The sequence below is a fragment of the Corvus hawaiiensis genome, chromosome 1 (genome assembly GCF_020740725.1).
Source record: "Corvus hawaiiensis isolate bCorHaw1 chromosome 1, bCorHaw1.pri.cur, whole genome shotgun sequence".
NCBI lineage: Eukaryota > Metazoa > Chordata > Aves > Passeriformes > Corvidae > Corvus > Corvus hawaiiensis.
Genome location: NC_063213.1, coordinates 17,613,244 through 17,639,911, shown reverse-complemented (window position 1 = coordinate 17,639,911; position 26,668 = coordinate 17,613,244). Strand labels below are relative to the sequence as shown.

Sequence of the window (26,668 nt, the reverse complement as noted above, 5' to 3'; positions counted from 1 at the left end):
GCATGCCAACGTGGTAAAAAGCTGAAAAATAATGCCCTAGGGGTTGTGTAGACAAATTCATATAAAAATTGGGAGGAATGTTTTCAGATCCAGCATTTTGTTCTGGGTGTACCTTTGACACTGCCAAGTTTTGCCTTCTTGGATGTTTTGCAACATACATGTTGAAAATAAATTCTGTTGAACCTCATAAAATAATTTTAGAATTCTGGCACCGTTCAGTGAGATTACTGGCTATCAACACAATTAGCTTGTATAATGTGTGGCATAAATAGAAGAAGCCAGTGAAAATAAGTACCATATGGGTGCAGTGAGCTGTGACATCTTAAAAAGTGCACAGAACAGTAACTGAGAAGTTTTGTAAGTCGCCTAGTTAACTAATCCACTTCTGGAATACAATTTTGCACAGTGTGCAACCAGCAGATTTAAGAATAAATTTGATGAGATTGAGACATTTGCCTTCTGTTGTGCATAATGAATCCTGCAATAGTAACATAAATACAGGAACAGCAGAACTTTTCCTCAATATCTAATTAAATATCTCACGTACCACTCAGCTCTTTTATGGCTGAGGATGAAAAGTTCAGTACCAGTCTGCTGTAGACTTGAAAACTGAGCAACATAAGAAAAGACAGACCACCTATCTATCAATAAAATTCATTTAAAAATTTGGCCATAAATTAGCAGAGCCCTCTGTTGGCTCATCTGCAGTCCCCAGATAGGCCATGTTGCCAGATTGTGTTGTCTCATCCATTCTCCACAAAGAACCTCTCCCAGTGAAGAAACTATTTTTATTTCTCTGCAAACCACAAAGCAAAATAAAATTACACACTTTATACTGTCTTTCGATGACTCTGTAAATATTTCTTCAATGTTTTGACTCTTAACTCATATTTGTATCAAGATTGTTCAGTGAAAAATTTGGGGATTGTTTCTAGCATGTACTTTAGAAATTGGTCTCCTTCATCTCTCTTTGTGCCTTCATATGTGAGAATGCCCTGATTTTTGCAAGTGATGAGTGATCAGTAGCTTCCATTAAAAAGAGTTTGTCTGACTGCAGAGACTGCCTCAAGGCAGGCATTCTAATTTTGAAACCTTTTGGATTTATTTTGGTACAAGTAGAAGTCTGTATGGTGGGAGCAATTAATTCCAGTCCATCTGCCTGTTGAAAAATGCTGCAGTTTAGTCAAACAACTGGCGACAAACAACTCACATTTTGTTCACAGATGTGCTGAGCCCTTTGGCACCAAAGAAGGTTCCATAATGTGTAGGGTTTGTTCATGGGAAGTCTCAGGCTTAGTGAGTTAAACTTGCTTATTTACTCCTCCCTCTCTAAATATGCCAGAAGGAAAAAAATAATAGATTAAGATCTTCCCCACATTTTTTTTCTTCCAAAGTTTTTTTTTCCTTCCCATTTATATTGGGAAAATATAATTGTTTAGTAAATAAAATAGAAATCCAGCTTTGAAGTTTTATGACTAGCCTAAAGTCACTGCACTGACCATGAGCAAACTCCATCACAACCTCTCCTTAATGACTCCAGCTAAGGAATGCCAGAGGGATTAGCCTTCGATAACCAGTGCACCTTCCACACTCAGAGACAATATTTCTTGCCTGTGTTCCTCCTTTTTATCTCCCATTTTGAAGATGGAGATGGATGAATGTCTCAGAGATGTGAATGAGATGGTAGGAATCATGTTTTCTTTGTGCCTTCCATGCCTCTCATTCAACCTTGCTCTCATTAAGTGGGAGAAAAACTTGGAATTCTTGTAGTCAGAGTCAGAGTCACCAGTTTGAGGGTAATAGGTTGTGCCTATTAAAAGGAGTAGGGATTTACAAAGGCCCTACATCATAGTCTGCTAAACACCATCTTGGAGAATTACTCTGATTTTACAGCAGAAGTACATCTGATGTAATTAAAAACTGAGTGGTGTGTATTGACCAAAGAAGAGGTCTAATGTCAAGTGCATCTGGAAATTCACTCTTCTTGCAGTCCTGCAAATGAGTGCCAGATAACCAGGGAGGGAGATAATACAAGTGAATATTTCTTTAAGCTTAAGCAGTTTCAAAGAACATTTGAGCTAAGAAGGAAACAAGGATGAGCCCGGGTTAGACAAGGGCTCCATCCAGTGCCCAGGGCCAGCTGGAGCATTGGAGGAGCCTGACAGAGCCCCAGGAGTGGGCAGTTATGCAGTAATTTTCCCAGAGGGAACACTTAGCCCTAAACAGCTGAGTAATCCCAAAAGCAGAATGTTTTATCTTTCTGGATTATATTTATTCCAGCTGTTTATGTAACAGTGAGTAGCTGCAGAAAGGTCGTTCTTTTGCTCTTGAAAACAAACACTGTAAACAGCAGTGTGAAAATAGTGGCTGTTGCCATATTTATGATGCTTAGCCTTTAACCAGAAACACACAGGGCCAGGTCATGAGCAGGGTAATGCTACTTCCAGAAGTAATGCTGTCCAGGGACAGTGGGGAGGAGGAAGTGGCAGCTGGTGGGAAAGCATCCTTGGGGCAATGCCAGTTTGAGAAACTGGTCTTCTCTAGGAAGACTCTCCTCAGAAAGCAAGGGCTGATTCTGGTCAGCCTTTGCATTTGGTATTTGAATCTTCTTGAGTCAGTGAAATATAGGGCTCTTATATGATAATTCAAAGGCAAAACTGTGCATTCCTGGAATGTTAGCTAGTTGTGTTCAGCTGTGAGATGGACAGAACTCCAGCTCCTTGCACCTTGCCAGCAGCACCTCCCAGGCAGAGCAGAAACGTGTGCTGGTTGCTTCAGAATTGCTGAGAACAGTGAGAAGCCTCCAGGCTGGTGTCTCACTTGCATCCGTGTCAGTGGCCTTGCTTTCAAAGGAGCCTGAGGGGCACTGTTTGTAGCTGGGCACCCAGAATTTGCATCTTACCTGCTTCTTTACACATGTGTGCTCTGCTATCCCATTTGTACACCTGATGGCTGAGACTCAGCTACAGTGGCCTGGAGGACAGGAGTTTTGCTGAAAATTTCTGGGTGAAGTGACCCGGTTTCTCTGTGCAAGTGCAGTGCTATTTGCTTTCGTTAGAGGTAGTTACACTTGAGTACCAAATGTGTTTCTGTTCATATATTCAGCAACAGGACCTTTTAAGACATTTTTTTCCTTTCCAGTTGAGGCAGGTGTGCAAACACTGTTTTCCTCTCCTTACCTATGCTTACTTTGTGCTGCTCTACTTACCTGCAGAAGAAGCTCCTGATGGAGAACAGGATAATGACAAGCTGACCAAGTCTCCACCTCCTCCACCTCCACGGCGCAGTTACCTGCCAGGGTCAGGACTGACCACAACGAGATCAGGAGAGGTCATCTATACAGCCAGAAAAGAGGCTGCTGCTGTCAAGGTTCGATGATTCATACTCTAGGCACTCAGACTCCTGATGAGAGGTTGGCAAAGAGACAAGACACAGGCTTGGGTCTATAAACCACAAAATAAGTTGAGGCAGAGCTATGTGTTGGAAAGCTACTGAAACTGCTTACCAGGATGCACTTCTGTTAGGCCAAATGAACAAGTCAGATTTGTTCAGTTCTGTTTACAGGAGTCTTGCTGCTCTTATCTCCTAGCAATGCAACAGGCAAGCCACAGTCTGCTTTCATTTAGAGTGTTAAGAAGATTAAAAATCAAAAAAAAAGAGGAGCATGCCTTAAACAGATGGGGAAGATCAGGTCAGATTTGAGGGTGTTTTTACAGAAATGTTGCAAATTAGTTTCTTTGGGCTTGTTTTCCCCATCTGTTCTGGGGAAGGAAGTGGAGGGAAGTCCAAATTAGGAAGCTTTTTAATCTGTGAACATAATCACATTAGCAATATTGGTTGCCTTTTGAACTGATGAAGTAGCAGGAAGAGGGACCTTGCAAGAGGGGAGTTGCAGTAGTGTTGAATTTTTGGTGTTTACTTTGCATCAGGAGGGTCCATTTGTGTTATCTGTCTGTGCTTTCTCGTCCCCTTGTAGGAATGCAGTGAAGATGCTGGGCAAATAGCACAATCCAAAGCCCCTAAAGAGGATCAGGCATTGTCTTGGAGCACAGGGCACGCTGTAGCACCAGCTGCAAAAGATGAAGAGGAAGAGGAAGGAGATAAAATAATGGCAGAATTACAGGTATGCCTTTAGGGTTGCACATGAGGACACCTATGCCCAGCGTCACTTCTATGGCCTCAGTGCAATTTCCAGCTCAGAACATGAAGGAAAGTAGGTCTGCTAGCCTCACCTGGTACCACTGTGTTGCACTGAGTGGTACGCTTTTTGGAAGTACTCCCAAATTTTGTTCTGAGAGGTCTGGAGCTGAGTGGTCAAGAACACAGTAGCTGCCACTGGAGAAGCCTGCACAAGCAGATGGGACAAGTTAAATGTTGGTGTGCATTCAATGTGGTTGTCCCTGGCTTAGTGTTGCTCACCTAGTACCAGACTGGCAAGGTGCTGAGAGCCCATCATCTGTGCTAACTTTGGTGGGAGCAGAGAGTAACTGGGTCTGCTCCTGGTGCGCTGTGCTATGGTCCAAAGTTTCCCACAGTGTTTGAACATCAGCACATTACCTGATCCCTGTGGTGCAACTGGTACCTCACTCTGCCGGTGGCACAGAAAAGGGCTCTCTTGCTGGTCCTTCACTTGACATCACATAGGACAGTTCACTTTGGTGATGAAAATGCTGCAGTAAATGCCAACTGTTCTAGCTACCATCAGTGAGCTCCAGCTTCCCAGGGGCACCATCTGTCCTCTTCCATGCCCACATGAGGAAAGGAGGTGTGGATCAGCCTAACTGGCTGTAACTTCTGGTGTTTTGGAGCACTGTTGCAACACGAGATGATCCCTGCTGTCCACCTGCCAGCAGGTGGGCTTGGTGCTGCACAGGGAGCATTTGGAGCACGGGAAACATGGGCATTGAGCAGTAACTGTTCTGTCTGATATGGGTGCACCCTGCCCCTTCCCTCAGCTCTCACCCACCAGTGCTGGTTTGCAGGAGAGAGCAGCAGTTTACCCTTATCCCCCCTCCGTGTGCTGATGACCAGCGGGACAGGAGAGCTGAGGACATGGAAGCTGTCATGACATCTCTGTCTCTAGGAAAGCAACCCTCTGCCTTGCAGCTGGTGACAGTGAAGTGGAGGTGAAGATATGGAAACGGAGGCTGAGAGAAGCTAAGGAGGAGAAATAGGCATGGTTACTCAACAGGGAATGGGTGTTAAAATGCTAGTTTTGGGGGCTAGCAGTACTAATTTTAAACCAATACCAAATACCAGGTATATTTTAGAAGTTTAACAGAGTACCATGTTTTAGAAAGGGCAAATTGCCTCATCTAAGAACTACAGGCTCATTAGTTTGATATCAGTCATAGGAAGAAAGATGGAAAATGAGATATGAGATTCAGTCATTGAATAACTAAAGGACAGACATAAACAGTTATGCCAGTGAGCACCATGTGATGGAACAGAGAGCTATCAAAGCAAACAACACTCTTTGATCAAGTAATAGGTTTGACTGCTTGAAATGAACGGTATACCTATAGACATTCTAGAAAGGCATTTGATCAAACATCACACAACATTCTCATAAAAATCTGGCACCTCCAAGTATACCAAAAGACCCCCTATCACAGCATAATTGAGAGCTGTCTGATTTTGAAATCACTGACCTTGACGCAGGTGTTTATAGACAGGTCTCATAGGGAGCAGCAGCAGGCCCAGTGTCTCTCTGTATTTTCATCAAGAACCTGGAAATATGTTTAAAATCCTTACTGTGTAAATCATCTTAATTCAGATCAGTGGAGTATGAAAGCAGAGACATGATAGCAGTCACTTAATGGTCATAAAGCTTTGCTGAACTAAAAAGTCCCCATGAAGAACAACAACATATAGGCCAGGCCACAACTGCATGTCTTGGAAAGAAACAGGAGTTGCAGTAACAAGTTGACAGGAGCTCCCAGGTCAGTGCTGTTGCCACAAAATTGTGTCTGTTTTGGGTGTATATGTGTGAATGTGGCGTGTTTTTATCTCTGTGTACAGGATCAGTGAGATCCACACTGTGCTGCTGCATCCATGACTAAGTATCCATGTGTCTCCCATTTGAAAAGGCTGTTAAGAATATGAAGCTTTTCAGAAGAAACTTGAGTACAATGTGAAGATTTTTAATGCAGCAGAAAAAGGCATCATAATAATCAGTGGCTGTAGCACAAACTATTTGGAGACTGTTACAGATATTTCAGAGCATGGGTGATAAAAAAAATAAGAAAGGGACATAGCTTTTTTGACACTTAAGCCTGAAGGACTTTGAGGATGCTTAACTCAAATCCACATCACTGGTCTCACAAATGGGTACGTTGGGGAAAAATCCCTATCCTGTATTGTGAGGAGCAAGACTATTTTTTCTATTAGTTTCATGTCATCTTAGGTATTCTGGTCTATTAACACATACAAATATGATGTAATGGAAAACCAGAAGAAACTCTGATTTTCTGCACTGGTTTTTTTTTTGTTACTCTTACTTTTCTGATTTTGCATAAACATGCAGTACATATGAAGAATACAGCATTTAAAGGGCAGGCCTGATTCTAATCTGCAATCAGGGCTAATAATTTCATGACTTACCAGGAGTCAAATAATTTCCCTAACACATGGTATAAAAATATAATCTTACTGCATGTCAGGGTGTGTCTGACTCCTGTGAGCACTCCCCCCTTTTTGCTGTGTCCTCCCTGTACATCTCACTGTAGGCAGGCCATGTGCCAGTAGAGGCGTATGGAAATTCTGGTGAGGCACATTCGCTGCCTGCACTGCACAGTGATAGTGGCAGGGATAGTTTTGGTCCTCTGGATCTGGGAGCCAGTTGGATAGAGAAACTCAAAGGAAATAAAAGGAGGATAGCAAAAGAAATGGCTGAAAAGTCTGGGCCATGCCCTGGGGGACACATGGTGCAACGTCAGTGTCCACAAACCCATAGGTTGAGACAGCCAACTTATGGCTCATTATCATAGACTGTGACAAAGGCACATCTCCATGTTCAAAGTTTTAATAACAGTTTGTGTGGGAGAAGTGGAGTTATGTAACTCTTGCATGATTATCAGCCACAAGGAAATAGGTGCTGTCACAAGCCCTAAGCTCATCATGTGCTTTCTACTTGAGTTTGAATAGTCTGTAGCACCTCTGTGTGCCTTCATCATCTGCAAATTCAGAAACCAAGCTTGTCCTCTTTACAGGGAGCACTGAGGTCAGCATGATGTTAATCTTGACAGGCTGAAGGGGTTGCCCTGGTTCTCTTAATCTCATAGTCTAAAATCTCTATCTCACAAGCTTGTAGATAACATTGTTGAGCTGTGACTGTTAAAAACAAGTGCTCTCTTTGTAGTTGGTCATCTCCAGATATTTCTGTGCAAAAGTCTTGGTCTCCTGATAACCTGCAGTATTTATTTCCTAGGCTTTCCAGAAGTGCTCTTTTATGGATGTAAACTCAAACAGTCATGCTGAACAGTCCAGAAATGACACACATGTAAAAGACATAAGGCCTGGGACTTTAATGCATCACAAGGAAAAGAAGGTAACAAGTGGCAATTGTAGACAAGCCACCCTGTCTTGGCATAACCTTCTTTCCTTCAAAACTAATCTTTTATATCTTGCATCCTGTTCTTTTTAACCCCCACCCAGCACTGCCCAGTGGTTTCCTTCCTTTCATCTCTGTATGGCCCAGAAACACTCATATGGAACTCTGTATTAAACTATGTTATGTGTCTCGTTAGCAATTACACAATGGTTGCATGAAGTTCTATGATTCTGTGAAATCCAAACAGGATCCATCAGTTTCTGTCAGAGATGCTCATACTACTTGGAACATCCTTCCCCTGCTGTTCTGGCGATGGATGGTGAAGCATCTCTCCTAAGCTTGAGGGGAATTAATGGTTCCTCTCAGTCTCTAGAGCCAATTTAGAGAATATGTGCTTTATTTTGTTTCATTTGTGGGTCCCAGAAATAGTTCGATATTCAGAAATCCCATTCAATGTATTGGATGACAGAGTCAAAGTGGACGGGGGAATTTTCCCTTATGCTGAAAGTTAATGCCCAAAATTCAGTTGTGGGACTGAGAAGAGGTGCTGTGTGTCTGGGGCTGTAGCCGGGCTGGGGTAAATTTCACAGCTGCACATGGACTGGAGTTGCCAATGGAGTTGATTGGACTTAGCAGGCAGCCAACGTGCAGGACAAGAAAAGGATAAGTATTTCTACCCTTGCAGACCTCTATTTTACATTTAAGAATAATGAGTTGCATCAGTGCTGGGGTTAGGGTGTTGAGTGAGCATGACAACTTGACAGCCAAATGCCAGTTTGCAATGAAGGTGGGTATGGTGGGGAAGGAAACACAGCTCTTCAGCAGAGCTGTTCAACCTTCTCATGCATTTTGTGTGTGTATGCAAATGCTGCCAGCTCAGGGCATTGCACTCAAGGACTTGTGTTGGAGCTGCCCAAACAGAGGTTCTGGTCTAAGGCTGCAAACAGCTGCCTGGGTGAGGGTACAGGCCCATGGGAATGAGGGAAAAAGGAAAAACTGTTTTGTTGTGGAATGTATGACAGTGTTACAGAGGAAAAAAAAGTGTGAATTCATCCTCATTACTACTGTTGTCAGAATGAGAAGATCATATTGTTATATAAAATCCTGGGTCATCACTCAGGACACTGCACATCCTGTAGCACAAACATTTCTTTGAAAGGTCCTGCCAAGTAATTGCCATAAACTGGTATTTATTTGAATAGCACAGAGTCCAGGAAATTAAGGTTAATGAGATCTGTTTTTGTAATCTGACATGACAGTGTTTATTGGCTTTAAATATGGAACATTATGGTCATGATAAAATCGTTGAGGAAATGAGTTTTGTTGTGGTTTTATTTTTTTAGTAGAAAAGCAGCAGTTCCTAAAATGAGATATATTGTACAAGGACACCATGAGGTGTTGCACTGGTGCTTGGAACTAGAAGTGGAACTCGCTAGGAAAAGAGATGCAGTCAGCATATCCAGAGGCAACGAGTGCCATTAAGTGGCTTGGCCTAATTCTGGGGAGTCTGATATGTCATGGGACTGGGAGGCACTGAGCACTGGGCAAGTCGGGGCCTGGGGGGATCACAAGCCCTGGTGTTTGGTTCCCACAGTGCCCCTCAGCACCAGGTGCAGACAGTGTCAGCCTGCCCACCAAGGCCTTGCTGCTCTGCTGGTTTGCATGACAGCTCTTCCTCATTTAGAAATATGAGGGATGTCAGGGTATCCACAGAGCAGCTGCTCAGCCTTGTGACTGCTGAACAAGCCTTTGTGGAGGTGAACTGTGACTCTGGTGTGTGAGTGACTTTGATTGTGAGTAAAGTTTTTCTGTGTAAAATCCTCCAACTGTACATAAGAAAACACCACATAAGGTGTAGAAACTGTACCTGGTGATCTGTATGTATGGGTGTGCATGCACAGCCAACCTGGGGATTTCTGCACCGTCACTCATCCATCTCAGGTGGGAGAGCAATGCTCCTGAATGTTCTGCACATCTTGATGCTCACATAAGTATAATCTGTCCTTCTGGTGTATTAGGAGTCAGCTTCTAGTCTCAAGCAAGCAATGTCAGTATTACTGCTTTTGGTTCACTGCCTTTGGGCACTCGAGGCCAAATTACTTTCCTTCTTGGTGAGCTGTTTTTTGACTGTAGATTTCTCTCTTACTCATTCATAGTCATGGTGTCTCCTCAGATCAGTCCTTCACCCTGATGATTGGTGTTTCTCCTAAGTTGTCACAAGAACTTAAACCAAGCCCCAGAGAAAAGCGTGGTGTTATGAAACAGCATTTCCAGGGGTTCTCACTTGCAAATAAAGAAAAAAGTCCCCCTAAAGTTTTGTTGCTGGGAATATACATACTCTTTTGAGCCAGTGGATGACTTTTCTGTTTGGTGTTTGGCATTTCTGCTATAAGTGAATGTAGCTCAGTGTTTCATTCTGCACTTCCACAGGCACTACAGAGTGCCACTGGTAATTCTGATGGAATACTTCTAAGCCGAAGCAACGATTTAGAAGTGCTCAGACTGTAATGATACTAATTGTCATGGAGCAGCACTGCTCAGGTGTGAGCAACATTAGAAGAAGCAAAATGTAACTTGAAAATCAGCTTTTACTGATATAAAACTTCCTTTCAAGGCGAGCCAGGCTCTCGCGTTTGGCTCTCTGGGGAGCCAGCAAGCCGCAGTGCCCTGCTGTCAGCCCTTCCACGTCAGCCTCCCTCTGGTGTGTCCCAGCAGAATGTGACCAGATAGTGTGACACTTTCAACTTCAATCTTATAAAAACATGGGGGGTTTTTTAGCTGGAAGGTGAACAGGTCAAGGAGCACTGTGTTGGAAATAAGGTAATTAATGTGCTTTTGCATATTCTGGAGGCCTTGTTAAAGCAAGGTAACATCCCATCCTGACCTAATGCATAGCACAAAACAGTAACATCATGCACTGTTCTGCCAGAATTTGGAATTTTGCCCCGAAGAAAGACAGGAATCAGATGACAACTTGAGACATGTCTCTGCAGCAGTAAATGGAGTGGTGAGTTCATGAGGTCTGCACTTCCCCTGAGATTAATCTTGGGGGAAAAAAAAGTCCTGTAAAGGTAAAAGCCCTGAATAACTAAGTAATCCAACTTTCCCCCTTAGGTGTATGGGGCTACAACAGGATCTCCCACAGATAGTGACCATCCTAAAGAGAAGAGGGAAGGGAGAACTGAAGAAGAATTGGGTTCTGATTCATCCAGTACATCTGACAGTAAAATTGGCTTTTCAATGAATGACAGTCCTACATTTAGCAAGGGTTTGTTTGTAGACAGTACAGACTATTCTAACAAAAACCTTCAGAATATGAGCACAAACCTGTCTGGTGTCAGTTTGCCAGAGGAGGACAAACGAAGAGGGGCTCAAGATATCTTAGGATCACATTTTCCAGCTGTTGAGACTGGAAAACAAAAGCCAAACTACAGACTGTCAAGAGATGCTCACCAGGACGTTCTGCAGGGTGAAGCCTTGCAGAGCACGGGCAAGCACATCCCCATCAGCAGCGTTGCCCCTGTCCTGAGGCACACGCAGGAGGCTGCAGGGCCTCAACCTTCCTTGCAGGAGCAAGAAGTCTCTGCAGTCAACTACAATCAGGTTGTGCTGAGACCCAAAGTGTCCAGAGCAAACAGTGTGAGCAGCATTGAAGACACAGACTCTCCAGCCAGCTCTCCAAGTGAAGATAACCCACCCACAGAAAACATTGCCTTCATGATTACTGAAACAGCTGTCCAGGTGCTCTCAAGTGGGGAAGTTCATGACATAGTCAGCCAGAAGGGAGGAGATGTGCAAACAGTCAACATTGACGCGAGGAAGGATGGGGCATCAGAGAAGGGCATCCCTGAGAACACAGACAGCGAAGAGCCAGTGGTGTGTCTGGACAAAAAACCTGTCATCATCATTTTTGATGAACCGATGGATATTAGGTCAGCGTACAAACGGCTTTCTACAATTTTTGAGGAATGTGATGAGGAGTTGGAAAAAATGATGACAGATGAAAAGATAGAAGAAGAGGAGGAGGACGAACATGAAGCACGTGAAGTCTCTGAGAGGCAGAAGGAAGAGTCCCCAGTAGCTAATGATAGAAAAGCAACCACAGAACATTCAGCAGCTCATGGTCCCCAGAGGCCATACCTATTTAGCCTTCAGTCTGACTCTGTAGAAAGCAGACCTCCTGCAGAGGAGGAAAGCACAAAGACAAATTTTAACAAATACTGTCAGATCTATGGGCTGAACACAGAAGCAAACTCAGACTCTGCTGATCAGTTGGGAAGCAGGCAGGATTCTAAGAAAAAATTTAAGTTTAAATTCCCTAAAAAGCAGTTGGCTGCTCTGACACAGGCAATACGGACAGGAACCAAGACTGGGAAGAAGACTTTGCAGGTTGTGGTCTATGAAGAAGAGGAGGAAGATGGGACCCTGAAGCAGCACAAGGAAGCAAAGAGATTTGAAATCACTAGGTCTCAGCCTGAGGAGAGTGATAAAAGTCCTTCTGGGAAGCAAGAGGGACCCTCTGGAGCTGCAGTGTCCCTGTCTAGGACTGATGAAATTCGACAAAGTACATACAGAACGCTAGACAGCCTTGAGCAGACTATAAAGCAGCTGGAAAACACCATCAGTGAAATGAGTCCAAAACCTATCCCTGAAAACACATACACCTCTGAGGGAAGCACTGTCCCCTTCTCTGCCCAGATAGTACCAGAGACCCCATCCCGAGAGCATGTAGTGCTGGATGAGAGCCTTGCTGGTGTAGAGCCCCCTGCATCACTCCCAGCCACTTCACGTAAGGTACCTTAGTCCGAGAAATCCAACCTCCAGCTGCTTTCTAAAATCTGCAATAATCACCATTAAACAAGAGGGTCTTGTGATTTGTTTGCTTCCTTTCAGGTGGCTTGTTTGGGCTCCCCACAAGGTGTCTAACAGCTAATAGACCATTGGTTTTTGGGGTTTTTTTTAATCTTTGCTGCTGATTGGTGATGGGCAAATGCAGGGGAGCTGGGTAGAATAATCTGCTGTGTGAAATGACAAGCGTCACTGACATGAAATCCAGGCTGATCAGTAGCTGAGCAGTTTTCTCCATTTGATTCTGGAAATTAACACCTGCAGTGTGAAGCTCCTGAACTTTCCCTGCATGTAGTACTGTGGCTTTTTTTTGGCGCATGGTGTGCAGTCCTCTCTTCAAGCACTCCAGCACTGACCACGCCTTCTTGTCTCCCCTCCCTGCCCCTCCACTCGTTTCCACAGGGCTCCAGCGCTGCCTCCCAGACAAGCCGGATGCCAGTCCCCATGGCTTCAAAAACTAGACAAGGAAGCATGGAGAAATCAGGCAAACAGCACAAGCTGCAGGATCCACGCCAATACAGACAGGTAGTTTTACCCTAAACCCGGTGTTTGGATGGACATTTCATGTTGTTTGTTTATTTAAAAACTCCAGTAACTGACTGAGATTATACCAAATATCGGATGCCTGAGGTCTAACTGGACGTCCTGGATCCTGGGGGCATGACAGTACTGACCTTTTCACCATGCTTGTGCATGCATGTCTGCAATAAAACACCTGCTGCTTTTTTTGTTTGGTTGGTTTTTTTTAATTTGTTTGTTTATGGGGTTTGGCCTTTTTTTTTTTTTTTTTTTTTTAAACTGTGGTATTCAGCTGTAATTTTAAGATGTCAACTACCTGTTTACTTTCCATTTGGTAAATGTGGTGGTTCCTTAGGAGAACTGGGAATGCTTCAGTTCAGAGTCTTTACAGGAAGCCCTGGACACTAACCTGTTGGTGTAGGTGGCAGTGGGTGCACATTAACCTCGGCAGGACGTCTCTCACACGTTAATAACGCGCAGCATGGCCGACGTAGTGCCTGGTCTATAACTCGTAGGTCGCCTTCTCACAAAGCTCTCTTGGCTCTTTCTCTATGCACTCTCCGTTGGGCACTTTGGGTTTTCTACCAGGTCCAGTTCATGGCTGCAGGACTTAGCTCAGGCCTCGAACTGTTAGTTCTGATTCTCTGTAGGGCTGATTTCCCAGGTCCTGTTGGTTTATCATGTTACTGGCTTTCTGACAAACTGTCTCCTGACATCTTTATTTGCAGGCTAATGGAAGTGCTAAGAAAGCTGGTGGGGACTATAAGGCTACTTCTCCTACCCTACCTGCTTCTAAGATCCCAGCCTTTTCTCCCACTTCTGGGAAAAGCAGCTCAGCACCTGCTTCTAGCGGTGACAGCTCTAACCCTCTTAATCCACCTACTAAAACCTCCATTCCTTCCTCCTCCCTTCTCGGTCCTCAGACAGGTCGCATAACTTACTCTACCTCCCTCATCCCCTCTGTCTCTAACGGCTCCTCCAAGTTTCAGAGCCCCACTTACCCAGGGAAAGGTCACCACCTCTCGTTCTCACTACAGACTCAGAACGGCCGACCACCCCCTCCTTCCTCCTCTACCTCTCCCCCCTCCTCTCTCTCCCCTCCTTCCCTGAACCAAGGTATGAAGAGCATCAGGACAATCCACACCCCTAGTTTCAACAGCTACAAGGCACAGAACGGGAATGCCGGCAAGTCCGCCCCATCCACGGTCAAGGAGCCATCCTAAAGGCTAAGCACAGCACATCTGCCAGGTCACCAAGGCTTTTTGTTCACTTTTCAAAGAATCCGCAGCCAATATTTTAACCAGGGAATGTAACCATTTTGCTGTATTGCTGGAGGCTTAATACTAATCACGTGCTAAATACTGAATTACTACACTAGATTAGAGTGAAGCTTTTTGGAAAACTGTTGCTGTTGCAATGATAAAAGAGCATTTTCTTTCTATAGGCAGCACCTCTTACAAAAAGTGTGAAGGTGTGTGAGTGAACTTGATTGTGTGTGCACAGTGGTGTACTGAGCATGGGGAATTGTATGGTTAAAAATTTACTAAGTTGTTTTGTATAAAGCTATTTTTCATTATGGGGTCTAGAAGTGAACAGAGATATACTAAAGTGTGATTATATTCAACTGTAAAACTGAAACTAAAATATTTTTCTTTTATTTTGGTGTTATTTAGCTTTGTTACAGATTTCTATTTTTGTCAACAAATGTCATGGTTCCTTTCGAGATCTTTTTGCCAAAACATTTTGATACTATTGTAATGTACATTTGAAAGTAGTATGCTGGACAGTAAACCTCTGCACAAGAAACAGAACAAGACTGGTCTTATGTGTGTATGAGGCAACTCAACTTATTGCACTGCCATTCAGATTATATTTAAGAATTTGCCAGCCAAGGAAAAAATAAATTGTTTTACACATATAGATAGTTGCTGATTACTTTTTTTCTTAGCTAAATCCACCCTTTTTCCTTCAGTTTTATTTTACTGAGACCTGGTAGCCCAGTAATGTATTGCATTGTGGATTTTAAAATGTACACTTCAGTACTGTTCTGTATACTGGCAAACTTTTGTACATATCTATAAATATCTATAAATAAATAAATACTGTATGTGGCTGGGCACATAGAGTAGTTTTACCACACCAAAGTTAATTTTTATGCATGCTTAAAAATATATATGGGGAAGGGTTGAAAAAGATGGGTATCAGTTAAATAGGAGAAGAGCAAGAAACTTGCATAGCTAATGGTTTTGTAAATAAATCTATTTGTATAACACCATAATGTAATATACAGAACTATGATAAGCAAAGATCTTTACAAAAATAAAGGGCTGCATGCTTATATATTTGTATTTTGTCACTAGTAACTTTTCGGATGGTCTCAACTGGCTGTTCAGCTGGTTTGCCTGAAGGTGTTAAGCCATTAGGAGAAAACCTAACTTAATTTTCCCCAGGTTAAGGTTATACATAGTTATTAATTTCAAAATGGTGTCTTTCAAATTTATGTCGATAAAAACTTACTGCTGGAACTCCAAGTTAGAAAACCAGCAAGCCAAAAAAAAAAAAAAACAACCTTTGAGTGATTGAATGAGGTATCATCCCTTCCATCTTGCAGTACTCCTTGTTTTATTTGCCCTTGTGAAAGGGGAAGTTTCCTGGAAGCATCATTCCAAGGCGCTGCCCTCGGATGGTGCATCACATGCAGCTGGAGAATGTAAACATTGAGCCATACCTCAGGAACACAACACACATTCTGCCTCCAGTGGGGTCAGGCCGAGTGCCATCCCCTCTGCTGCCACGGCAGCCAAGGCGCCTGCAGAGCACAGGAGCTTCAGTGCCAGGCTGAGCTGGGCCAGGACAGGCTGGGGTGCTCCAAGCCAAAGCAAAGGTGTGGCCAGAGCACCCACACAGACCCACTGGAGTGAAGGCAGTTCCTTTCTAGCCAGGGCAGAGCAGCAGGGACTGGTGGCTCCAGTGCCTGCTCTGTTCTCTGCTTTCTCAGGCATGGAGTACACGACTGCCTGGCTCTAAAGGGAACCTGCCTGATCCAATGCTGTAGCTTGTTACCAACTCCAGACAGCACACACAGAGCACCAGCTGGCTGGGTACCTGCTCCTCCTTCATACAGCCAAAATGTAACCTCAAGCTAAATGATGGACAGAGCAGGATTTGTTCCAAACTGTTTGTCTGACATATCCCAAGGATCAGACACTTACTGAAGAACAGACTTACTAATAACTGATGCTCTGTAATGGCACGTGAGGTGTCCCCCATGAGCCATGGCACAGGCAGGCAGGGTCCCCAATGGCTCTGGCACTGCTCCCATGGCTCCTTCTCACAGCCTCTTCAGGTGCTAAAGCAGCACATTCTCTGCATCTGGCTGAATTTAGACATGGACAGCGCTTGTATAATTAACCAACAACCCTGCACAGTCACTGGTGTGTGTGGGCAGTGAGGCAGTGCTGCACTCACTGCTTGTGGTGGTGAGTGTGAAAATTGCCGTCAGGGAGTGAACACTACACCCACCTGAGGCCTTAGTGCATTGTGACCTGCACTTTTGTTGCACCTGCTCAGTGCTGGGGTGCAGCACCCGCCAGGAAACAGCATCAGGCTCAGCCAGCTCATAACGCACTGCACAGGCAGAACTGCCAGGACTGTCTCAAGGCAGGCAATGTTTATTCCCTCTCCATCCTGCTTGTTCAGCAATGACCAGGCTTTCACACACACGGGTAAGAGCTGTACACAGGTTGTAGCTCAGCACAAGGAAGCCATCAAGTCTGTAAACAAATTCCTTGCACACAGAAGAAATCAGAATTGGACAGTAGTGAAAAAGACAGGTTTCCCACTGGAAAGCAGTTATAAAGAGCAGTTTTGGTGGAGCTGGCTGCTGAAGTTTGGTACAAGCCATGGGACAAGGTACCACTGCAATGGCAGCTCTGCACTGGCAGAGCAGCCCCAGCCTCACTGCTCTGAAATCCAGCAGTGAAGCAGCTCACTAAAGGAGCTGGCAGGTGAGCAAGACCTTCCTGCTGCCTGCTGTAGTCACAGCCAGCCAACGACTTCATAGCAGAGTAAGCACCATCCCTGTGTCCGCCAGTTCCTCCTACAGGGAGGGACTGCAGCAAAACCACTGCAGCAAAACCAAAGTGACACAGCACAGAGCCCCCACACTGGGCAGCACACGGAGGTGGGAAGGCAGAGCCAAAGAGGCTGCATATAGCAGGAAAAGGGAGGGATGTGCAGGACATCTGAAGTGCACAGGGCCAAAATCCATCTGATCCCCACTGAGACGCAGCCCTTCCTGCAGGCTTATAAGCTCATGGATTCTATAGCAGATGGTTAAGGCAGACTTTTACAGTCTCATGACCAGGAGCCACAGGTACATGCACCACTTCAAGGATTGCAAGCCTACTTTAAGCCATTCCCCCTCCAGGCCACACATCAGCCCACACCCTTTCCAAAGGCTGGCACAATTAATTGGTTGATTACTATCTAAATGTGAACGGTGTTACGGGAACAAAACCACAACTTTTTGTATTAAATGAGGCCACATGTCAAACTCTTTCGTCCTGTCTGAACGAAGTGGAGAGGTTCTCAGAGGCTACACAGGAGCCTGAGGTCCTTAATGTGCAGCTCAGCAAACAATTTTCCTTCAGCTCTGCAGCAGCACTACAGAAGTTATGAAAATGTCTGGCCTGTGGCCATGTTTTAATTCCACATCAACAGTGCTGTGAGTGATACTAATGGGGACCACCACAACAAGCCCTTAAAGTCTTACAAAGGGGTCACACAGCACCTTCCAGCTACCACACTCCAGAAAAGGCAGTTCAAACTAAAGCACTGATCACCACTGAAGCAGGAATTGCTGTTAGGAACCATTTAAAAAATCCAAACACTACCATTGCTACCAACACAGTTCATACTTCTATTATTTCTCCATCAGATCTCAGCTTACCCTGTCCCTAGCAGCTCTAAACAGTCCTCAGACCAGAACTACTTTCCAAGCCAGTCTGAATCCTAATGAAATATAGAAACAAAAAAGGGACACAAATAGCAAAGTTAAGAAATTCTGTTTAAACATAAAAAACCACCTCTTTTTATTCTATGACCAAAGACTGGCACAGGTTGCCCAAGGAGGTCGTGCAGCTTTCAGCTGTGGAAATCTTCAAAATCCAGCCATAGCTGCAGCCCAGAGCAACCTGCCCTGGCTGCATATGGCTCAGCTAGGGGTGAGCTCAGTGATCCCTGCCCACCTCACCTGCTCTGCAACCCTGTGGAGCTGCCCATCCCCCTGAACCCAGCTTCCAGAGGGAACACTGACAGTAAGAGTATCCACCTCAGGACAGTCTGCTGTATGCACGCACTTCCCTTCTTGAGTCAATCAATCAGACTGTCACCCTTCTCTTCCACAGGAGGGGAAAAACAGCAAGAAAAAAAAAAGAAAAAAAATCCCCAACACAGTAAAAAAGCACGACAGATAAGGGTCTGAGATAGCTCCTGTTAAGATCAGGGCATAGTAATGACTCCTAAAAATGTCTATTTTCTCAGCTGCCACACTGGCTGCAATTTAAGGTGACCCAAAATCTTGGCAGTCTTCAAGAAGCAGAAAACAGCATCAGTGATTTTCCAGCCTCAGATATGCAGTCACTCACTACTTTTTTCAGGCGGAGCTCAGCAGCCTCCTGTCCCTGATGCCCCTGGCAGATGCTCCGTCAAGTGGAGCAGATCTCCCCCCTCAAATCATGGGTTTCCCTTGCATGTTCAACGCTACCAGTGCAGCAGCAGAGAATACCATGGAAGCTGATGAGGTTAAATAAATTTGTACCTGCAGCACTGTCAGCCAATACAAGTCATGTTTTGCATGTTTGTTTTCTAAGTTCCTAATTTTTCAGATCTCATGTTCTTCTTCATTTAATACAATAAAAGTTCTATGTTCTCAAACACAAAAGTTGACAGCCATGTGTCTGGGTTCAGAAGTAAAATTATCAGTTATCTAGAACACAACGAAGTGGAAATTAACCCATTACAATGGCTGTCAAAGCAGAGTAACCTGCAGACCCCCAGCCCCCCCTGTGCACCTCCCTAAGTACACTGCTTCACTGAGGAGACCTCTGGGACTTCCTGTGGATGCTCAGCACACGCTGACGAGCTTCTGAGACTAATGATGGGACAAAATGCAGCTCCAGTAGAAGACAATGGGTACTCACTGCTGAACAGCATTAGAGGCATCACAACACTGTATTCTGACAGCCCTTGCTGAGATACACTTTACTGTTATGACTGAAACAAAACCCATCCTCAGTTACTCGGCCCTTCACAAAACACACCCGTTCTTCTCGACACTGCACACAGGAACACTGCTAATGCACCCACCTCTGTCTGCTCCGGCAGGAAAAGACATTTTAGTTTGCACAGACACCACAAGAACATGGCTCATTTTTATGGGACCTGGTATTAGATGCACCCAATTACATGGTGAGAACTTTCAGAGGTCAGCTGTCGTATCTGGGACTTTTCTTCACAGCCGATTTTTATAATGATTTCTCCCAAGGATCAAAACCACAGAAGATCAAAGCACAGGACTGTTACAGTCACTCTGGAAAGAAATGAGGTCTGCCTTTAAAAGCACATCAGCCAACACATCCTAGTACCACAATTCCTTCTCCTCGCAGTAACTGGACACACTGAGAGAGTTTTAATCCTCTGCCAAGCAGGAAACAGTGTAAGACACAGGGACACCCAAAGTGATGAACAGCTGCTTTGTTTTCAAGTAGGTATGCAAGAACATAGAATAAAAAAATATAACTGATATAGTTCGCACACAGATGACTTTTTAGGGTAGAAACACTTTTTTTAGTTAAAATTATAAAAAGTCCAAGACCCAAACTACAGTATTGTTCTGACTGGCAGATACTGATGTTCATTCTGACGTCACAAAACCTGCGCATTAAACCCACAAACCCACTTCCTGCATATCTTAGAATCAAATTATGTATCAAGATGAAAATATTTAACCAACTGAATCCCTCTCACCTGCTGACCTGCACAGTGTGGCCCCACAAACAAAAGATTTATGAGAAGTTTCCTTCATCCAGGAGGAACTGCAGGCTTGGTGATCCCGAGAGCAGTTGCTGACTGCAACTTATAAACGTGACATTTCAGAACAGTTCATCAGAAAGAATTTGAATCACAAAAAGAGTCACCAAAACAATTTTATTTCCAGTGTTTAAGTGGGTATGCACACAGGCATGATACAGGTTTGGATTCATTAGGTCTTCATGCAGAATTATATTCTCGATAAAAGAAACCAGTTCCATCCAGTATCCACTATCTACACGCCTATGTTACAACATTTATATCAAATCTGGTATCTGAAGAAAAGATACACATGTAATATGTACAGTTAAGTTACTTATTTTACAGAAAGATTAGAAATTCAAGTCACATAAAACTCAAAATCTGTATTAAAATTGGAAATATAAAACTCCAATATTTACTGGAATGCCTAAGGAATGGAAGCTCTGTAGCCACCTGTGTTAACATTTGTAAAATGTAATGAAACTCGTTAACAGTAAAATTCATTCATTTGTTTGTAATAAGTTTCTCTAATTTAGCAATATGGCACCCTAACAAACCAAATGAATTTATAATGAGGCACTTGTTAGTGACTAAACCAAAAGAACAATTTTCCTGCATACTAATGCCAGGCCAACTCTCAGTCAGAAAACCATGTATACACTACACAGCATGTTGCATCAGATGCTTTGTTCAACATTTGTATGCAGCCATCAAATATACTTTTTCTTAAAATATATATATATATATATATATACTTTAGTGTTCTTCTGGCTGTGGTAATGCACTGTGAAGACGTTCCACAGAGCACATTGATGAAACCAGCCCAAATGAAGGCTGCATAACAACAACAGTACAGGAAAAAAATATTTATATATGTACACACACACGCGCACACACACACACACACACACAGAGTTACTGGGAAGTGTAACAGTAAGTTAATGAATTGCTGCAGTGGACGTATCTCCCCATTTCAAAGATACTGGTAAAATCGAGATCTAACCACTTGGGTCCCAGACAGTTTATGAGGATGGGCATCAACTGCTGGGCTGAAGTTGTTTTTGTTGATGTTCTGATAATTTTCACCATTTACCTGGTCTGGTGGCTGAAATGGTCCCGAAGGTGGTGTTCTATTAATTAAGGTCAAGCTGCTGGAAGAGCTGCCTTCATCTTCCTGCATCTCTGCAGATGAGGGCAGTTCTGCCTTTGATACCTCTGCTAAGTTAGTGTTCTCAAGTCTGGGCTTTCCAGTTTCACCCGTACTAAGGTCAGTTGTGCTAGTGCGTAAACGTTCCCGTGCAAGCCAGTCCGAGATCGAGAGGTCCTGGGCTGGACATTTTGGCTTCAACCGAGTCACAGCTGAAAGCTCAGATTCTCTCTCTCTACTTTGACTTGGTTCTTGAGCTTTCCAAGCATTCAAGACACTTATTTCAGCAAAATCCCTCTGCCCTCCAAGTGTATGCCTTCGCCTGATATTCTTTCTCTTTGTAGTCTCTGCAGAATTAGCTTTTTGATTCCCAACTCCAAACATATCATCAGCAGATGATTTGAGTCGCAGCTTTAACCTGTCTGTAATCTTAAGTCTCCACGTAGGTTCTTGTTTGTCAGCCTCATTTTTGGCCGATGTAGCTAAACTGCTTGTAGATCTCCCTTTTTTCATGATGTCAAACATTTTGGTCACAGTAGGCAAGTCCTTCTCGCTCTTCGCATCCCCTGACCCCTCACTGTCTGTTTTGTGCCGTGCAGACTTTCTCCTGGAGAGCGTATCACATTCAATAAGTTTGTGCGAGCTGAAAAGTCTGCGACTCTCTAACTTTGGCGTGGAACTTCCCTCAGTACAACTTACTTCGCTTTCTTCAGAGTTCCTCCGACTGGTCTTTACTGCTTCTGACGCCTTCCCTTTGGACAGCCTTTCGGCAGCAGCGCTGGTAGCAAAGACAGGGAAGTCACTTTCACTGTCCGTCTCCATAGGACGCCCTTCGCTGATCAATTCACTTCTTTCATCATCAGCATCTTCTCCCTTGCTTTCTGTCACTGACTGCACCTCAGGGCTCAGCATACTGGCATCTAAACCAGTCAGATACATAGTAGAAGAAGTAGTTGAGTAATCTGAGGTGATGGAGCTGACATCAGCTGCTAAAAACTCACTGTGTTTAATTTCAGGGCTGGCTACTTTTTTGCATGAGTATCTGTGCTGGGAAGCCTGGGAAGAAGTGCTTAGCATAGTGCCAGAGTCAGACACTGTCTCCTCAACCTGGGAAGAAGATTGTGAAACAGGCATTTTTGGGTTATTCTTCTGCATGGTTTGCAGAGAGTTGGTATTTGATGATTTTGTACATTTTTCATGGTAAGGCAGTGAAGGTTCCTCTGTCAGGATATTTTCTTTCTTTAATGACTTCTTTTCATCCTTTACAACATTCACATCTTTTTTACTGCTGTTCTCTTTTTCCTTCAGGACAAACATCCTTTGTTTTCTCCCTATCTCTCTCTCTCTTTCATATTCCCCTTTAGCTGTGTCCTCTTTTGCTGTGTCACCACGAGATTGTTCTGCAAGCTCCTTCTTGAAAAACACATTATCCAACTCATCCTCTGAGCTACTTGGTTGTGGTTTCTCTTTAGTTTTTTTCCGCTTGCGACTAGCTGCTGCAAAAATGGAGGACACAAGCAGTTCCTTGCTATACTGATCCTTTCCAGAACCCCAAGAACCCTGTTAAGAAAAGGGAGAGGGCATAAGTAAAGTCAAAAATAAACATTCGTTAGCCTGAGACAGTTTAAAAACACATCCTGAGCTTCACAGTAAAAAGTGTGTCTTCATTCAGGAAACATTTACATGCTCTTTCTGTAGTTTAAATGACATTGCCCCAGAAGCCAATTTTCATCCTGAGCCTTCCACTTTTTATCTGAGTCCCTTCAACTTAAGAAAGACGAGTTTGTGTATACTATTATTTAGTTTTTGATTGACTAATAAAGCAGGCCCCATTACAGTAAGAAAACCTTTTCAAGACTGGTTTGCAACTGCTTCACAGATGCTTCACAATCCCTCCTTTCAAGGTCTCACCTATTCAAAAAGGCTAATTACTCCATTTTTCAGTTCATCTTTCACCTTTCAGACTGAGTTTATAAATGGTATCAATTAATTACTGCCAATAAAATGAATGTTACTCATAACTAGTTTAAGTGTAGAAAATTAACAAATAAACTTCCTTATTTTAGAGGAATCTATCTTTAAAATGGCACAGAAACAATAAAAGTGCAAGCCAAATTATTCCATTTTATGAATTAAAAACTATTTTCACTACTCTGACAACATTACCACCTGGTCCCTTGGAAGCTTTGCTCCTTTCCTACTTACTGCCCCCCACCGCTACAGGCAGTATGATGTGGTGTCCTGGAAACTGGGCTATTTTGAGGAAACAGCCAAACCACCAAACATCCTCACAGAGCAGCTGTGTTGGCATCTCCACAGTGAACCAGAAGGATGCTCTGAGTCCTGTTCCCAGCTCCAAGGGGGGCATCAGTGCCACACCTGGAATGCAGGCCAGCATAAAGCTGTGCCATGAGCTCACTGAGGTCAGCTGTGTGCTGCCCTGTCACCGTGTGCTACCCCATGTTAGAACTACTGAACAACAGCCCAGGAGACAAAAGATTTGTGCACATGTCAGATGAGAGCTTTGTCAATAAACTGAGGACTGAGCGAACGCCCATGCTCCAGTCTTGTTCCCCTGCTTCACAAGGCGTTCCTCCCAAGCACAGCAATACTTCCAAGGGAGATTCTGCAGAGCAACCTTCAACCACAGCCTTTGCCTTCCTCTAAGATGAGGAGCTATTACCTCCTGAAGAACAGGCTGAATTCTAAGTATATTTTTCTCAGTGAAATACAGAAATATAAATACTCTCTGTGAGTTAGTACTATGCCAACAACAGGGAACATATATATACATTTACCTCTACCAAATGAGATGCAAAAAGGAGCTAAGTGCTCACAATTGTGAGAGCTTGGAATGAAGCTGTTGCTGTGTGCAGCTGACTGCTTTGGTAGATGCAGCTAACCGCACACAAGTACTTCTCCAACACTTCAAAAATAGGTTATGAGAAAACAGTACTACCACTTACTCAAGAAATTCTACATAAGCTCTATAGTACATCTCCATATCAGTGATTTAATAAAGCAAGCACCGAACAGATTTCAGAAGCTTGTACTACACCACATCACAAAATTATTTACCTTAGATTTTGCTGAGTCACTAGTAGCTGAATCTGTGGAAAAATTAGAAAAAAATTTTGCTTAGTTCTCTGCAACTTTTTTCTTGTTGCTACAGACAATGCTGGACTTATGAAAAAGACAAGCACGGAACAAGATGTGAAGCAAATTAAAACCAGAACAGAGTGAATAGTCAGAGCTCACAAAGATGCAAGCTGCACCACAGAAAGCCACCGCCATGAAAGGATGCTGTGAATTGTAGGCAGAACCAGCTCAATGACAGGAATGGCAAAGGAGCCCTGTTCTTCAAAATCAAAAACAGAAATACTAATGTTTATTTGATGCTTTAAAGTATACAGCCCCTGCAAAACCGCAGCTGAGAGACCTTTTCAGGATGGCACTGTGTACTCTCTTGAGATTCAGAATACACAAAGCATAATTGGGTGTCTTAGTACAGCTGGCTCCCTAAGTACAAATCATGGTTCTTGTAGTCATACTCTTTTTGTGAGTTTTTAAGGAATTAAGTCATATTTTGTGTGTAAAACCCCAATTATACATCTCTCTCCACCTCTTACTACATACAGGCAAAATTTTATTTTTAAATTGTCTAGATGTCAGCAGCTACTAGTTTTGTACTTTCCCACAACAAGCGCTTTTATGAAATGAAAAATGGACACCATAGTTTTACTGTCTCGCAAAACCCAAGATTATACAATTATAAAGGGGGTAGGAAGGGGCTAGCACAATGACTAAAAAACATGAACTTGGGACTTCCTCCCTGGGAAGAAAGAGCTGAGCCCCCTGCCACACCCCTTTTTGACACATGGCTAATGCTTTATGACTAGAAAGACTGGTAGACCATACCATGCTATTTCTCCTCAGGGTCTGCTTCAGAGATAACAAGAAACAGCAGAAAAACTTTTAAAAAGTAGCATTGATCTGTTTAAAATACTCTTAAAAGAAAATTTACAGCACAGATCAACTTGGGTTTTTTTCCATTTACAAGAAACGGGGGTTTCTGCAGACAAGGCAGCTACAGTGTGGGCAACAGTCCTCCTTCTTCCTACAGTTCCAGCTGTCCATCAGTGACATCACAGAATCCACTAATGACATCACCGTGTGATAGACTCCTCCCACTTCGCCTGTTACAACATCAGTACAAAGTGACTGTTTCAGTAAGTGCTGAACAACCCTTTGAAAACTGAAAAAAAAGCTAGAAACGAAGGGATAACATTCGTGGGATACAACATGCTGGGTTAGTGCAATAGTAGAGTGAAGGGAGGAGGGGAAGAAGTCACCAAAAAAGAGCCTGTAATGCTTATCCTTAGCCACAAAAGAGGATGGCATTTATAAACAGAAGGAAACCAGCTTTAGTATAAACATACTGCAACATACTTAAAGTGTCCATCACTTGACAAGAAAACATAACTCAATTTGCATTCCTAACGTTGGAAGGAGCAATATTAGAACACCACTGAAGATCAGTCTTTCTGCCATCACAACAAACCACTTTATAGCAGCGTATCTGCTTGACCTCACAATGATGATTGCATGGGTTACTGTGAATAAATAAAATACTATGTGCAAGACTCATTTTTTAATGATTAAATTCCTGTTAGGCAAAAAAGTCTTCCAAATTATATCATGCATGATTATCAACAATTCAAGTCTTTAAGAAGTGTTAAATGATCTTTTGGAAAAGAGGAAAACGTTTTATTAGTAAAAGAAAATAGGAAGAGAGAGTTACAGTGAGTTAACAGAGTAGGCTATTCTAGCCTATGGACTAACACTGTCCAGGCAAGAGTTACCTGATACGTCTCCAGGAGATACTCCCGTTCTTCCAATGTTGGTGAGTAAATGATCTATGTTTGGCACTGGCTGAGATTCTACAGTGTTTTCCTCCTGAACTGCTGTCTACAGTTAATAAACAAAGATCTCTTCATCATCGTTTCACAAATAGTTCATTACGATTCAACAGCATTTAGAAAACTGCATTATTCACCTGAAGAACACGAGGAAAGCGTGTCCTATTTTCCTTTATGCTTTTAAAACAAATGCATGGCTTGCTTTTTAAAAAAAAATAGAATTCATTACTACAAGGACTGGAAAGCTAAAAAGGTGCTTCTGAAGAGCAAACCATACAGTGACATAGTAAGAAATACACAGGCGGTCTAGAGGCAGCAGAAGCAGATTCTAAACTAAGGCAGTTAGAACACAAGTATTTATGCCATAATACTTACAAGAGGTTCTTCAGCATCATCTTCTGTGAAAAACCAGTCATGCTAAAAGTTAAAATAAAAAAGGTGAAAACCCCACAGGAAATACAAAACCCAAATGTGGCACAATCATACATGGATATTACTAAAAGTGACAGTTTGATGGATAAATACCAGACCCAAACTGGTCCAATGAGAAAAAAGCTGGTTGATCTCTGTACGATCTTATTTTTTAAATAATGAAATGCACCCACTTAC

At 43.3% G+C, this 26,668-nt stretch overlaps 2 protein-coding genes across 25 annotated transcripts in view; one reads left to right on the top strand and one right to left on the bottom strand.

Annotated features, from left to right (window-relative positions):
* The window catches only part of KIAA1217 (KIAA1217 ortholog), a 366,730-nt gene extending 351,471 nt beyond the window's left edge, over positions 1–15,259 (top strand). For 13 of the 21 annotated variants that reach the window (XM_048294948.1, XM_048294904.1, XM_048294930.1 and 10 more), the window contains 7 exons: positions 3,215–3,369; positions 3,977–4,123; positions 7,430–7,549; positions 10,482–10,559; positions 10,667–12,346; positions 12,803–12,925; positions 13,648–15,259. In XM_048294948.1, the coding sequence (XP_048150905.1) occupies positions 3,215–3,369; positions 3,977–4,123; positions 7,430–7,549; positions 10,482–10,559; positions 10,667–12,346; positions 12,803–12,925; positions 13,648–14,142 (2,798 nt within the window). In that variant the 3' untranslated portion in view covers positions 14,143–15,259. Of the gene's footprint in view, positions 1–3,214; positions 3,370–3,976; positions 4,124–7,429; positions 7,550–10,481; positions 10,560–10,666; positions 12,347–12,802; positions 13,127–13,647 lie in introns of those variants that run through there. The other 8 variants (XM_048294912.1, XM_048294977.1, XM_048295033.1 and 5 more) reach the window with 5 other exon arrangements.
* Positions 15,260–20,114: 4,855 nt separating this feature from the next.
* The window catches only part of ARHGAP21 (Rho GTPase activating protein 21), a 120,429-nt gene continuing 113,875 nt past the window's right edge, over positions 20,115–26,668 (bottom strand). For all 4 annotated transcript variants that reach the window (XM_048295085.1, XM_048295075.1, XM_048295105.1 and 1 more), the window contains 4 exons: positions 26,435–26,476; positions 26,003–26,108; positions 24,219–24,250; positions 20,115–22,700 (listed from right to left, as the gene is read on the bottom strand). In XM_048295085.1, coding sequence (XP_048151042.1) covers positions 20,967–22,700; positions 24,219–24,250; positions 26,003–26,108; positions 26,435–26,476 — 1,914 coding nt within the window. In that variant the 3' untranslated portion in view covers positions 20,115–20,966. The remainder of the gene's footprint in view (positions 22,701–24,218; positions 24,251–26,002; positions 26,109–26,434; positions 26,477–26,668) is intronic.